The 13,088-nt window shown below is 43.1% G+C and overlaps 1 protein-coding gene across 1 annotated transcript in view; it reads left to right on the forward strand.

The window, feature by feature from the left end:
• Nucleotides 1-13,088, forward strand: part of CRCP (CGRP receptor component) — a 30,205-nt gene that overhangs the window by 2,648 nt on the left and 14,469 nt on the right. Inside the window, exons 3-4 of the mRNA XM_075264944.1 lie at nt 8,854-8,952; nt 11,049-11,143. Of these exons, the coding sequence (XP_075121045.1) occupies nt 8,854-8,952; nt 11,049-11,143 (194 nt within the window). The remainder of the gene's footprint in view (nt 1-8,853; nt 8,953-11,048; nt 11,144-13,088) is intronic.

Consider the following 13,088-nt stretch of genomic DNA (forward strand, 5'->3'; position numbering starts at 1 on the left):
GATGGTGACCAGCAGGGTTACTGAAGGTTGTAGGCCTTCCTGAATAGGTGAGGGTCCTCATGAAGGTATAGAGCAGTGATGGCGAACCTTTAGGAGACCGAGTGCCCAAACTGCAACGCGAAACCCGATAATGTATTGCAAAGTGCCAACACACCAATTTAACCTTAATACTGACGTTTTATTTTGGAAAAAACAATGCATACATTAACATCTTTGGTCTTAAAAGAAAAACACAACAAGGCCCAATTAACACAACCGTAGTCATGTTTGCTGTCTGCAAGAGATGCCCAATTTCTTTGCACTCAAACACCAGACCGCAAAAGAACAGGACGTGTGAACAGCCCCAATAAACTGTCTGCAATCGCAGATTCACAATGGTGGACAGCTACAGACCCTCAAAATACAGTCGTGTTAATAGGGTTTAACAGAATTTTCAATAATACAAACAACTTTATACTGTAATGTAAAAGATTGGATTTGGCATAACTTTTGAACAATTAATGTGATCTTTGCTGTTGCATGCATGCTGATAACTTGTCTATTCTTGGTTCATACTTTGTAAGTTTGAGAGCAACGCATGCAGCACTCAGGTCATCTGTCAGTCTATTTTTGGTGTCAGATTTGATGTAATTCAAAGCTGAAAACAACTGCTCACAAGCATAAGATGATCCAAACAAAGAAAGGAAAGCAATCCCAAGTGTTTTCATTGACTTAAAATTAATTGGAAGAGAATTCCACACTTTAAGGATTTCATTTTCAGAACTAACTGCGCTGTCCATTGTCATTCCTTCTATTTTCTCGAGTGTTTCACGCAGATCATGGAATTTATTTTTCCAGATAGAGCTTTCTTGAAATTCCAATAGCTCCATTTCCAGGTTTTCTAAATCTAACCAGTGTACACACGAAAGATCAAGTTCTTCAAATTTGGTTTTATCTGGAGACGTAAGAAAACACAGGGTTGTCTCCATCTTGCGGAACTGTAAAAATCTGTTACTAAAATTCTCCTTTGCAGCTGATACAATGTTAGAAAATTCCTGGTAGACTTCCTGATGGCTTGTAGGATTGTCTGCAAAAGTTGTAGAATTTTCTAAATGCATTTTTAGATTTGGAAAATATTTCAGTTGCCCACTTTCAAGGTCTCTTTCAAAAACCTGCAGTTTTCTCTCAAATGTTTTGATATCACAAAACATCCTTTCTGCCGTTTTCCCTACACCTTGCAGTTGTTTGTTCAGTACATTGAAGTGAAGTGTAAAATCGGTAAAAAACATGAGGTTGGTAAGCCAGACTATATCCATGAGCTGTGGATATTCCTCCCCTTTTTCACTCATAAACAGCCTAATTTCATCCAAGCAGGCTACAAATCGCTCCAAGACTTGACCTCTGCTTAGCCACCGGACATTATTGTACATGAGCAAGCAATTATACTGTGCATGAACCTCTTCAAGAAGTGCTTCAAACTGTCGACAATTCAGAGCACGAGCCATGATGTAATTCACCATTTTTGTGACATCTTTGAGGACATCATCAAATTTTTTGCTGCTTTCCCTTGCACAAAGAGCTTCTTGATGTATAATGCAATGAAACTGAATGACTTGATGTTTTACTTCTTTAACAAAGAACTGTACAAAACCAGATGTTACCCCCACCATAGAAGGTGCCCCATCACTAGTAACCGAAACCACTTTTTCTGGTCTTATGTCTTGAGACAAAAAAGTCTCCATCACAGCATTGTAGATATCTATCCCTTGTGTTCTTTTAGGCAAAGATACCAGTTTCACCAGCTCTTCTCTCATGATGTCACCAACAGCATAACGCAAAATTATTGCTAGCCTTGCATGATTATTTATATCTGTGCTTTCATCCAAGCACATGGAGTAACAGGCTGCCTTCTGTAAGTCAGTGGTGAGCTGCTGACTAACATCACTTGTCATGCGCTGAATTCGATCTTTAACAGTATTTCTGCTAAGTGGCATTTCAGAGATGCGTTGAACAATTTTATCCTTGTTTGGGAAATCATGAAAAAGAGAATTACTTCCTGATAACATGGCCGCTTTGAAAACATCCCCATCAGATAGCGGCTTACCATGTTTTACTAGGCACAGTGAAATTTGAAAACTGGCAGCTGTCAGGTAATTGGTTCGAGAAAGATAGTTGCAAAAACTAAGAGACTGGGAATTATATTTCTGCAATTTCCCTTCAAGAAACTCTTTTCTTTCAGTTTCGCTAAGTTTGGCAACATTTTTGTGGTTGGTGTCAAAATGACGTCTGACACTTGACGTTCGACACACAACGCTCTCATTACACAGAATACATAACGCTTTCCCATTGCGTTCAATAACTCCAAATGACTGTGTCCAGCCCTCTTGGAATGATCTTCCACTATCGGTTTTTGTTTTTTTTGCTGAACTCATTTTTGGGTGTTCAAGATTTGGAGTCTACAAAAACATAAAATAAAAAAAAAAAAAAAAAATGAAGCACCCACTATAAATCTATCCCTATCAGAATAACTAACACTATTAGATATTCCCTGAACCAACAGTCTATTAGGCTGAGTTCACACAGTTTTTTTGGTCATGAATTTGCCTCAAATTCAGCCTCCAAAACAAGCTTTTTTTGAGGCGGATTCCTGACCAAATTCCTGACCAAAAAACTGTGTGAACTCAGCCTAAGTGAGTTATGGTGATTAGAACAATCTAATACTCACAGCTACCACTGTTGTTATCATTATTTAACTTGTTAAACCACCATCAGTGTGCTTTCTGATAATTCCACCACACAGCAACTGGACAATACTACCATACTTATACGAAAATGTACAAACAACTATACACAGACCAACATTGATACCAGTATACAAGGGCCAAATAATAACCAGAAACACATTACCAGCCCACAGGGACTGATTAATACTACCATACTTATATGAAACAATGTACAATTATACACAGACCAACATTGACAATAATACCAGTATACAAGGGCCAAATAATAGCGGCGCACCAGAAACACATTACCATCACACAGTGACTGACTAATACAAAATACTGTTATTGAGTATAACCAATGTAAATACCAGCACTACACAGGATGAGCATAACATATAAAGGATTGCAGTTATATCCAGTGACTCACAGGTGATGTATTTTCTAATCAGAGTCGTCCTCTTTCCTTTTCCGTCTGTCTGACTTCTTCCAGTCAAGACACGTCTCTTCAGCATCTGCCAGACAAATATCTTAGGTTCCAAACAGATATGTTGCTAGGTAGGCATAATATGCTCCACAGTGGCTGCCACACAGTACAATATGCCGCACTGTTGTCCCCTCCACAGTATTATAGTCTTCACAATGGGCCTCCACACAGTAGTAAATGCTCCACAGTAAACCCCTCCCCAGTATTAGGTGCTCCACCACAGCATTATATGCTCCACTGTGGGTCCCGCACATATTATATTCTCCACTGCTGGCCCCCACACATATTATATGCCCCACCTGTGGCCCCCCACACACATTATATGCCCCACTGCTGGCCCCCACACACATTATATGCCCCACCTGTGGCCCCCACACACATTATATGCCCCACTGCTGGCCCCCACACATATTATATGCACCACATGTGGCCCCCACAAACATTATGTGGCCCACACACACATTATATGCCCCACTGCTGGCCCCCACATATATTATATGCACCACATGTGGCCCCCACACATTATATGCCCCACTGCTGGCCCCCACACATATTATATGCCCCACCTGTGGCCCGCACACACATTATATGCCCCACCTGTGGCCCGCACACACATTATATGCCCCACCTGTGGCCCCCACACACATTATATGCCCCACCTGTGGCCCCCACACACATTATATGCCCCACTGCTGGCCCCCACACATATTATATGCCCCACCTGTGGCCCGCACACACATTATATGCCCCACCTGTGGCCCGCACACACATTATATGCCCCACCTGTGGCCCGCACACACATTATATGCCCCACCTGTGGCCCCCACACACATTATATGCCCCACTGCTGGCCCCCACACATATTATATGCACCACATGTGGCCCCCACAAACATTATGTGGCCCACACACACATTATATGCCCCACTGCTGGCCCCCACATATATTATATGCACCACATGTGGCCCCCACACATTATATGCCCCACTGCTGGCCCCCACACATTATATGCCCCACCTGTGGCCCCCCACACACATTATATGCCCCCACACACATTATATGCCCCACTGCTGGCCCCCACACACATTATATGCCCCACCTGTGGCCCCCACACACATTATATGCCCCACTGCTGGCCCCCACACATATTATATGCACCACATGTGGCCCCCACAAACATTATGTGGCCCACACACACACATTATATGCCCCACTGCTGGCCCCCACATATATTATATGCACCACATGTGGCCCCCACACATTATATGCCCCACTGCTGGCCCCCACACATATTATATGCCCCACCTGTGGCCCGCACACATATTATATGCCCCACCTGTGGCCCCCACACACATTATATGCCCCACCTGTGGCCCCCACACACATTATATGCCCCACCTGTGGCCCCCACACACATTATATGCCCCACTGCTGGCCCCCACACATATTATATGCACCACCTGTGGCCCGCACACACATTATATGCCCCACCTGTGGCCCCCACACACATTATATGCCCCACTGCTGGCCCCCACACATATTATATGCACCACATGTGGCCCCCACAAACATTATGTGGCCCCCACACACATTATATGCCCCACTGCTGGCCCCCACATATATGCACCACATGTGGCCCCCACACATTATATGCCCCACTGCTGGCCCGCACACACATTATATGCCCCACCTGTGGCCCGCACACACATTATATGCCCCACCTGTGGCCCGCACACACATTATATGCCCCACCTGTGGCCCGCACACACATTATATGCCCCACCTGTGGCCCGCACACACATTATATGCCCCACCTGTGGCCCCCACACATATTATATGCCCCACTGCTGGCCCCCACACATGTTATATGCCCCATTGCTGGCCCCCACACATATTATATACCCCATTGCTGTCCCCCACACATTATATGCTCCACATGTGGCCCCTACACACATTACATGCTCCACCTGTAGCCCCCACACATATTATATACCCCACTGCACAGCTGTGGCCCCCACTCAGCAGTTTAAAATACTTACCTGATGGCGGCAGTCCCACGAAGAGCGTCCGCGTCCTCCTGCTACAGGCGCTGATGACGTCATCACGCCGGCGTAGGGGCAGAGGTTATACACTCTGCAAGCAGTGTAGCGCGCGGCCTACACTGTGTGTGGAAATGCGCACACAGCTGAAAGCAGCGGCGATCGCTCACTAACGGGGAATCCTGTACCGGATTCCCTGTTAGTGAGTGATCTTGGCGACGGTACGCGTGCCAGCAGAGAGGGCTCTGCGTGCCCTCTCTGGCACGCGTGCCATAGGTTCGCCATCACTGGTATAGAGAATGCACTGGAGAATTCTTAAAGGTGATTGTGTGAAGAGCGAATAAGAACAAAGCAAAAAAAGGAGAACTGGAGAAGATCGGATGTCAGCGTTCGCATTTTAAATTTGCATTTGCTGGCCAATGGGTAGCCAGTTAAGGGAATGGCAAAGGCTGATGAAAAATGAGGAGAGGGGTGAATTATGTGAGCGGCAGAGTTGGAACTGGAAGGAAGCTAGAGCCTTTGCCCAGAGGCTATAGAGAAGGGTATTAGAGTGGTCTACTTGGGAGTATTTTTGTAGTTTCAGGAGTGAGGAAACAGCAGATTCAATGTTGTTTGGGTAATGGAGGTGTGCTGCAAGTACGTGTGTTCTGCTGACATTGTCGCAGAATTAGATTTTCGTAGTGGCTACTCTGCTGTTATATAAACCTCAAAGGTTTGGGAAAGTTTTTTTTTTTCTTTTTGCTTAGATTTAATAGGTTTCCATTTTTATAAAGAAGTATATTGATGAATATGTTTGGTGACTGTAGAATCACACCTACAATGTACAGTACCCTGATTACATTTATAACCAATTTATCCAAATTCAGCAGAATGTTTTTGTATGACAAAACAAGGTCATGGATAGGTCATCAGTAAAAAAATTTAAGATAATATAAGATCCTTTAATAGTCCCACTGTGGGGAAATTTCACTATGTTACAGCAGCAGAGTAATACAGATGCAGGATAATACACAGTAATATATTACAGATGTAGACACACATATGCTGAGAAGAGAAGATATACTAGGAGTCCATAGCAGCTAAGGAACAGAAGAAGAAAGAAGGAAGACTTCATAGTCATAATCATTAATTTTCTGTGTGGAGTGATCTTCGCTTGGTCTGATGTAGATTATACAGCGTGATCGCAGTTGGAAGGAAGGACTTGCGGTAGCGCTCCTTCTCACATTTGGGGTGAAGCAGACGGTCACATACAGTGCTGCTAAGTGCCATCAAGGTCTCATACATGGGGTGGGATTTGTTCTCCCGCATGGAGGTCACCACAGACAGTATCCTTCTGTCACCCACCACCTGTACTGGGTCCAGGGGGCTCCCCAGGACAGAGCTGGCCCTTCTGATCAGCCTGTCAAGTCTATTTCTGTCCCTGGTTGATATACTGCTCCCCCAGCAGGCCACAGCGAAAAAAATGGCAGAAGCAACCACAGAGTTGAAAAAGGCCCTAAGAAGTGTCCCCTGGACTCCGAAGGCCCTCAGCCTCCTGAACAGGTAGAGTCTGCTGTGGCCCTTTCTGTGCAGCGCCTCCAGGTGATCAGCCCAGTCTAGTTTATTATTGAGGAGCACACCCAGGTACTTATAGGTCCTGACTATCTCAATGCATGTCCCTTGGATCTCCACCAGGGTCGGAGCACTTCTCAGTTTACTAAAGTCCACCACCATCTCCTTGGTCTTCCCAGCATTAATCCTGAGCTGGTTCTGCTGGCACCATTCAACAAAGTCCCAGTTTAAGTCTCTGAATTCCCTATCATCGCCATCAGTGATAAGGCCTACTATTACAGAGCCATTGGAGTACTTCTGTAGGTAACAGCAGGATGAGTTGTGCCTAAAGTCAGCAGTGTTCAGTGTGAAGAGAAATGGGGCAAGAACTGTACCTTGTGGTGCCCCCGTACCACAGATCACAGTGTCAGACACACAGGCCTGGGCTCTCACATACTGAGGGGAGTGGTTTGTCAGGTAGTCTAGGATTTAGTTGGACAGGTGATGGTCCACTCCACCAAGGTTCAGCTTCTCCCTCAGTAGCTCTGGCTGAATGGTGTTGAACGCACTGGAGAAATCAAAGAACATTATTCTCACAGTGTTCCCAGGTTTCTCCAGGTGAGAGAGAGCTCTGTGAAGAAGGTGGTTGATGGTGTCCTCTACCCCAATGCCCGGTCAAGGGGGTCCAGACCGGAGCTCACTAGGGGGCGTAGGTATGTCAGGACCAGTCTCTCTAGGACCGTCATCAGGTGGGATGTCAGTGCTACAGGTCGGTAGTCATTGTAACCCGTCGGGTTAGGTTTCTTTGGTACTGGTACCACACAAGATATTTTCCACAGTTGAGGTACCACTCCCAGCTTTAGACTCATATTGTACATGTGCATGATGATGCCACACTACTGGTCTCTGCACCCTTTAAGAACTCTTGCACCATCGGGTCCACTGGCCTTGTCTGCTTTAATCCTCTTAATTTCCCTACACACTTGAGACTCCTTGAGGATCAGATAGCCAGATTGCAATTTACTGCCAGTCGGTGTGGGTTGGGTCTTAGGTTTAGGGCCGACAACCCCTTTAAGACTAAGGCCCTAAGTAGAGGGCTACAGCAAAATAGCACTTTGGGATAAACCACCGTGGAAAACGCATTGTGGCTTTTCCCGCAGCACTTTTCACAGAAAGTCTTCAGAGTTTTCCTCTGGACTTTCTGCTTCAATTATACTTATAGGAAGATTGCCAGCGTTTCCGTAGGTATAATTGACATGCTGTAACTTACAAAAATGCAACAATTTTGCTGTGCATATTTTTCTGCAGTGTGTGGATGGGATTTGCTAGAATACTCTTCACTTTGCAGGTACTGTAAAACGCTGCGTGGGGCCCGAGTCTAAAGAGGTTTTCCCATCCTCTTGTTGAAGCAGCTTTGCCCGCTGTCTTTTCTTCTCACTTCCTATATTTTCATCAGTCGAAGCTGTCTCCCCCTCATCTTGTTGAACAGGACACTATGAAGTATCACAATATAGACTTTGCCTTTACCATGAAAGATTATTTTGATTACTAGAAGTCTAATATAAATGCTGCTAAGGGCTCGTTCACATCTGCGTCGCCCTCTCCGTACTTGAGGTTTCCGTTTCCTGCCTAAAACAGAGGCAGGAGACGGAAACCTGCAGGAGTCTCTCTCACCCATTCATTTGAATGGGTGAGAGAGATGTGCGGCGGTGAGCGTTTTGCGCTCTCCGCCGCGAAACCGGGTTTTATAATCCAGACACAGAGTCGGACATGCAGTACTCTGTGTCCGGATAAAAAAAATCCGGTTTCGCGGCGGAGAGCATAAAACGCTCACCGCCGCTCACGGCCGGACCTGGTCTGTGCTTTCCGTCTTCTGGCATGCAGAAGACGGAAAGCACAGAACGGAAAGAAGAACGCAGGTGTGAACCTAGCGTAAAATAAACTGCACATGCTTCTAGAGAACCCCAGCATGGCTAAAGCAATGTTTTGTATTTTGCATTACATATTGTGTAAAATTGTATTATAAGACATGGTAGGAAATACTATATTAGACCTTCTTTCATTCATTCAGCCTATCTTTTTTTTCTGTAATAAAGGTATTTCAGTTACTTACTGACCTAAAAGCACAGCAAAGAGATGGAAGGAAAAACAAGAACAGTGTTGGGCAACAGAATCTTAATACTATCATGTATGAGGTGAGTTTGGAATTTCATAAATCTCATATGTCAGCAGTTTGCGACGAAGCTTATGTGTTTTAGGAATCCATAAGTTTCGTAGGAGGAGAGGACAATAAAATGTGTGGGTTTCATACATTTTATGTATTAACCACTTCCCCTGTGCTTTCTCTTTTTTTAGTTTGTATCCCCATAGATGAAAGAAGAAACTATAATCCGTTCTCTTTATTTTAAAGAATATGGAAGAGAACGTAGTTATGTGAATGAGACCCTGTCATACCTCAAATTATTCAGCAGGGGGCGCTCTATGACTGTGACCAATTTATGTTTTTCCTTGGTTATTGGAATGTGTGGGAAAATTTACTTTTTGTCAAATGTGCCTCAGCTCTGTTTTTGCTCATCATAAATGTAGCTCTAGAAATAAATTCTAGTTTAACTAGAGCAAACAAAGCGGATGATTGTACATTATAGCTTCATAGATTAAATGAAAGCATGTGAGTAATAGATCATTTCAATTGCTTGTTCTCTCATTATCCAGATGGAAATAATTGATACCATTACACAGTGATAGTAAGCAGATGTGCATTGTTGTCACATGATGTGAGGTCACTTATTGGCTATTAGTAAATATATTTTAAGAATTGTGGTTCTCATGCAAACAGCAACAAAATGGCAAATGACAAATTTTACAAACCTAAAGCAAAGTCTGCAATGAAGGAGTTGTCTCATGAAGTCAACCCTTGTCACTGTACCTTATTAATGCATATAGTTATACATATGGGCTCCCCAACTTCAGACCAAAATCTAGTCAGAAGGGAGAGTCAGTTTTCTAGACTTAAGTGGTGTATAAACTATATACAGATTCCTCAATAAATTCAGTGGCTGTATTCTCAAAGGGTTAACTTGTGTTTTAAAAAAAAAAAAAAAAAGAAAAGTGTTTTGATGGCCTTCTGCTGCAATACTATTGCTGTGTTTGAACCCGTACTTATAGTAGTAAGCATTTAAGCATACTTTACTGCTACTGCAGACCTGTACAAATCTAAGCCGGAAGCTCAAAGCCAGCAATGACTCTGCAGGGTTGGGTGCACACAGCATGATTAAAGGTAATTTTATGTGTGGGCCCAGCCTTGCATAGGATATATATAATAATACCGTATTTTCCACTGTATAAGACGACTTTTTAACCCCTTCTGAAAAGTTGGGGGTCGCCGTATATGCCGGGTATAAAGTGGGGGAGGAGCGGGATTGCAACGCTCCTGCCGGCACTGCTGGCTTCCTGCAGCGGCAAGAGTGGAGTGATGCTGCGGCCCCGGCCTTGATATAACTACGGTAAATCTGGCTCTGGTAGGGTTCAAGTACAGACAAAAAAGATACATTACAAAGAAATAGTCAATTCACACAATGGGACTGCGGGCCCTGCTCACAATAGCTTACAATCTATGAGATTCCAGTAGTAGTAAAAAAAATATCTATGCTTAAAGGGATCCTATCTTTTAAACACAATTTTTTTTTTCTTCCTAACATGTTGGAATAGCCTTAAAAAAGGCTATTTGTCTCCTACCTTTCCTTTTCTTCTCCGCACCGCCGTTCGCCTGCAATCCCGGTTTTTCTCAGTATGCAAATGAGCTCTCTCGCAGCAGGAAGAAGACATGGTGAAGACCTCATCGCAGACGAAGATGGAGGCGGCGCTGGAGAGCTCTCTGGAAGCATTGAGGACGCCCCCAGTGCTGTGAGAGTGTTCATTTGCATACCGAGAAAAAACGGGATTGCAGGTGAACGGCAACGCGGAGAAGAAAAGGAAAGGTAGGAGACAAATAGACTTTCTTAAGGCTATTCCAACATGTTAGGGAGAAAAAATTATGTTTAAAAGATAGGATCCCTTTAATGGTTGTGAAAACAGTGGTTTCCCCAGTCGCAGTTATATATGTCCCCCACTCACCCAACTGGTCCTCAGTGGAGATAGCAGGTCCTCCCAATTCTGTCAACCTCATGTACTCGCCTGTTGAAAGCATCCAGCCATTAAATGCAGTTAGTGACAGTGTAAGCCGGTTGCAGATGCAAATATCCTGGTTATGTCTAAAATTAATTTGTACAACTTTTTTCTTCTTTATTTCTAGACACTAAAATACTTGTCTAACAGTCCATGTCAACGGCAAAGTCCTCAAATACTACAAGAGTTCTTAACTGCCCTGAAAGGGCATAAGCTAACTAAGTAAGTGCTCATTGTTTACCTAAAATCTTCATGTGATTTTTTTTTGTTCTATTTTGGTATAGAAAAGTAACAATACATGTGAGTGATCTGCATCAATAAAACATATAAAATATGCTCTTGGGAAACAATAGGAGACATTAGATGAAAAATAGATATTTGTGTAAAATCCTAAACTAGCTGCTATAACAATGTACAATGGATAGATGTTAGGGGAAGAGAGGACACTTGTTAGTATGTCAGTATCATCCTTCACTAAACCACATGCCACATTGTGATCCCTGTGGCATAGAGGAATTATCCATGTTCACTGGTCTGCTGAGATCTTTGAAATTCTGAAGCAGGGCTGACAGAAATAGAATCGTAAGGTACTGCATCAGTAATCCATAAAAGTGCACGAAAATTAATGCTCTATTCATTGGATCACTGTTTTACACACATTCCCTCTTCTGTGGATCTAACCATTGTGACGTGGCCAGTGTTGTATTTTTTTGAGGAAATAAATCATTGTAAACAAGGTTCATGGATAAAGGCGGAGGCTTCTTAGGGTGCACTTCCGATTCCTAACCAGTAGATAAGGGATCAGCATGACCTAGTGTATATTATATTGCCTGCATGGTTCAGTGACTGGTGCTACATCTGTACCATCTAGTTAACTTACTAAATATACATTTTAAGTGACAGTAAAAGTGATTGAATCCTACATTTTCAGTGCTCAGTGACATTGCTGTTGAAATCCTAAAAGTATTTGAGATGTTCTGTTTAACCTTGGAGGGCTGCAGTCAGATAAAATAATCTACTGTAATAGTCTGATCTCCATGTCTGAGGTGGAATTGGTAATACTCTATGCACACAATAGTACAATTACCTCTGCTACCAGGGCTAATTACTAGCCATCAACCATTGTTATGCAGTTTCAGCTTGGCACTTGTTTAGATGCATTAAAGCTTAGTGGTTCCCAAGATTTCGAGGACCTATTTTGGGTAAGCCATATATGAAAAATAAAAGTATCTGTAAGGTTAAAAAAAAAAAACAAACACCTGTATTCTGCGTCTATTCTGACATATTCTGCCTCCTATTTTGTTGCAGTTTTCGTCTAACTCTGCCTTTGTGTTGTGTACTGCACAACTTCATACAAGTCTTAATGGCTCTTACTCATACCTGCATGACAAGACATTCTGCAAAAATATGTGACACTGTTACCACTATGATCGCTGTGCATTATAGTTCAGTTCAGCAGAGGCTCCATTATTCAGGAACACTGCCTGCATTTCCCAGAGGGGTCCATCAGATGACTTTGAAAATCCAATAAAATTCCTCAAAGTTTATTGGCTGTTGTGATCAGGAGGGCATTACAGAAAACTTCAATCTATTCTAACTGTACAGCACTGTGGTCTTAATATGGCCACTAATGTAGGGTCATTTAACCTGACGTTTTGTCAGCAGATCTATCTGCACTACTACAGCGCTGCAGTCTGCTTTATGGCTTGCTGTACTAATGACAATAAGAAACACATTTGCATTTTTCTGTCTTTCTAACTTGCTAAAACCTTACCTGTTAGATGCTGAATCTTTGAGTCTCTTTTTTTTCTTATATAACACTTTTCCTTCAGTGTGCATGAAAGAAACTGTCTCATCACATTAATAGCCGGCAAATCTAGTGCGTGGCAAGCGCCCAACTAAAGTAGACTGCACAGTCGTGCCGTAATGCAGCACATGACTTCTTTGCAGATGAATCTAGCAATAAAAATGAAATATAAAAATTCTACTGGTTCTATATTATGCAATATATCAATCTAAATGTGACAATGTTAGCTTTTGTCCTAGATTTGCACATTGTGTATGGAAGAAAAGGAAATATAATCATTGCACTGTGTGCTGTCATTAGATATTTATGGACTCATTGAGAGTGATCCATTGAGAACTATGTGACTAAATGAATAGGTCA

The sequence above is a fragment of the Leptodactylus fuscus genome, chromosome 2, assembly GCF_031893055.1.
Source record: "Leptodactylus fuscus isolate aLepFus1 chromosome 2, aLepFus1.hap2, whole genome shotgun sequence".
NCBI lineage: Eukaryota > Metazoa > Chordata > Amphibia > Anura > Leptodactylidae > Leptodactylus > Leptodactylus fuscus.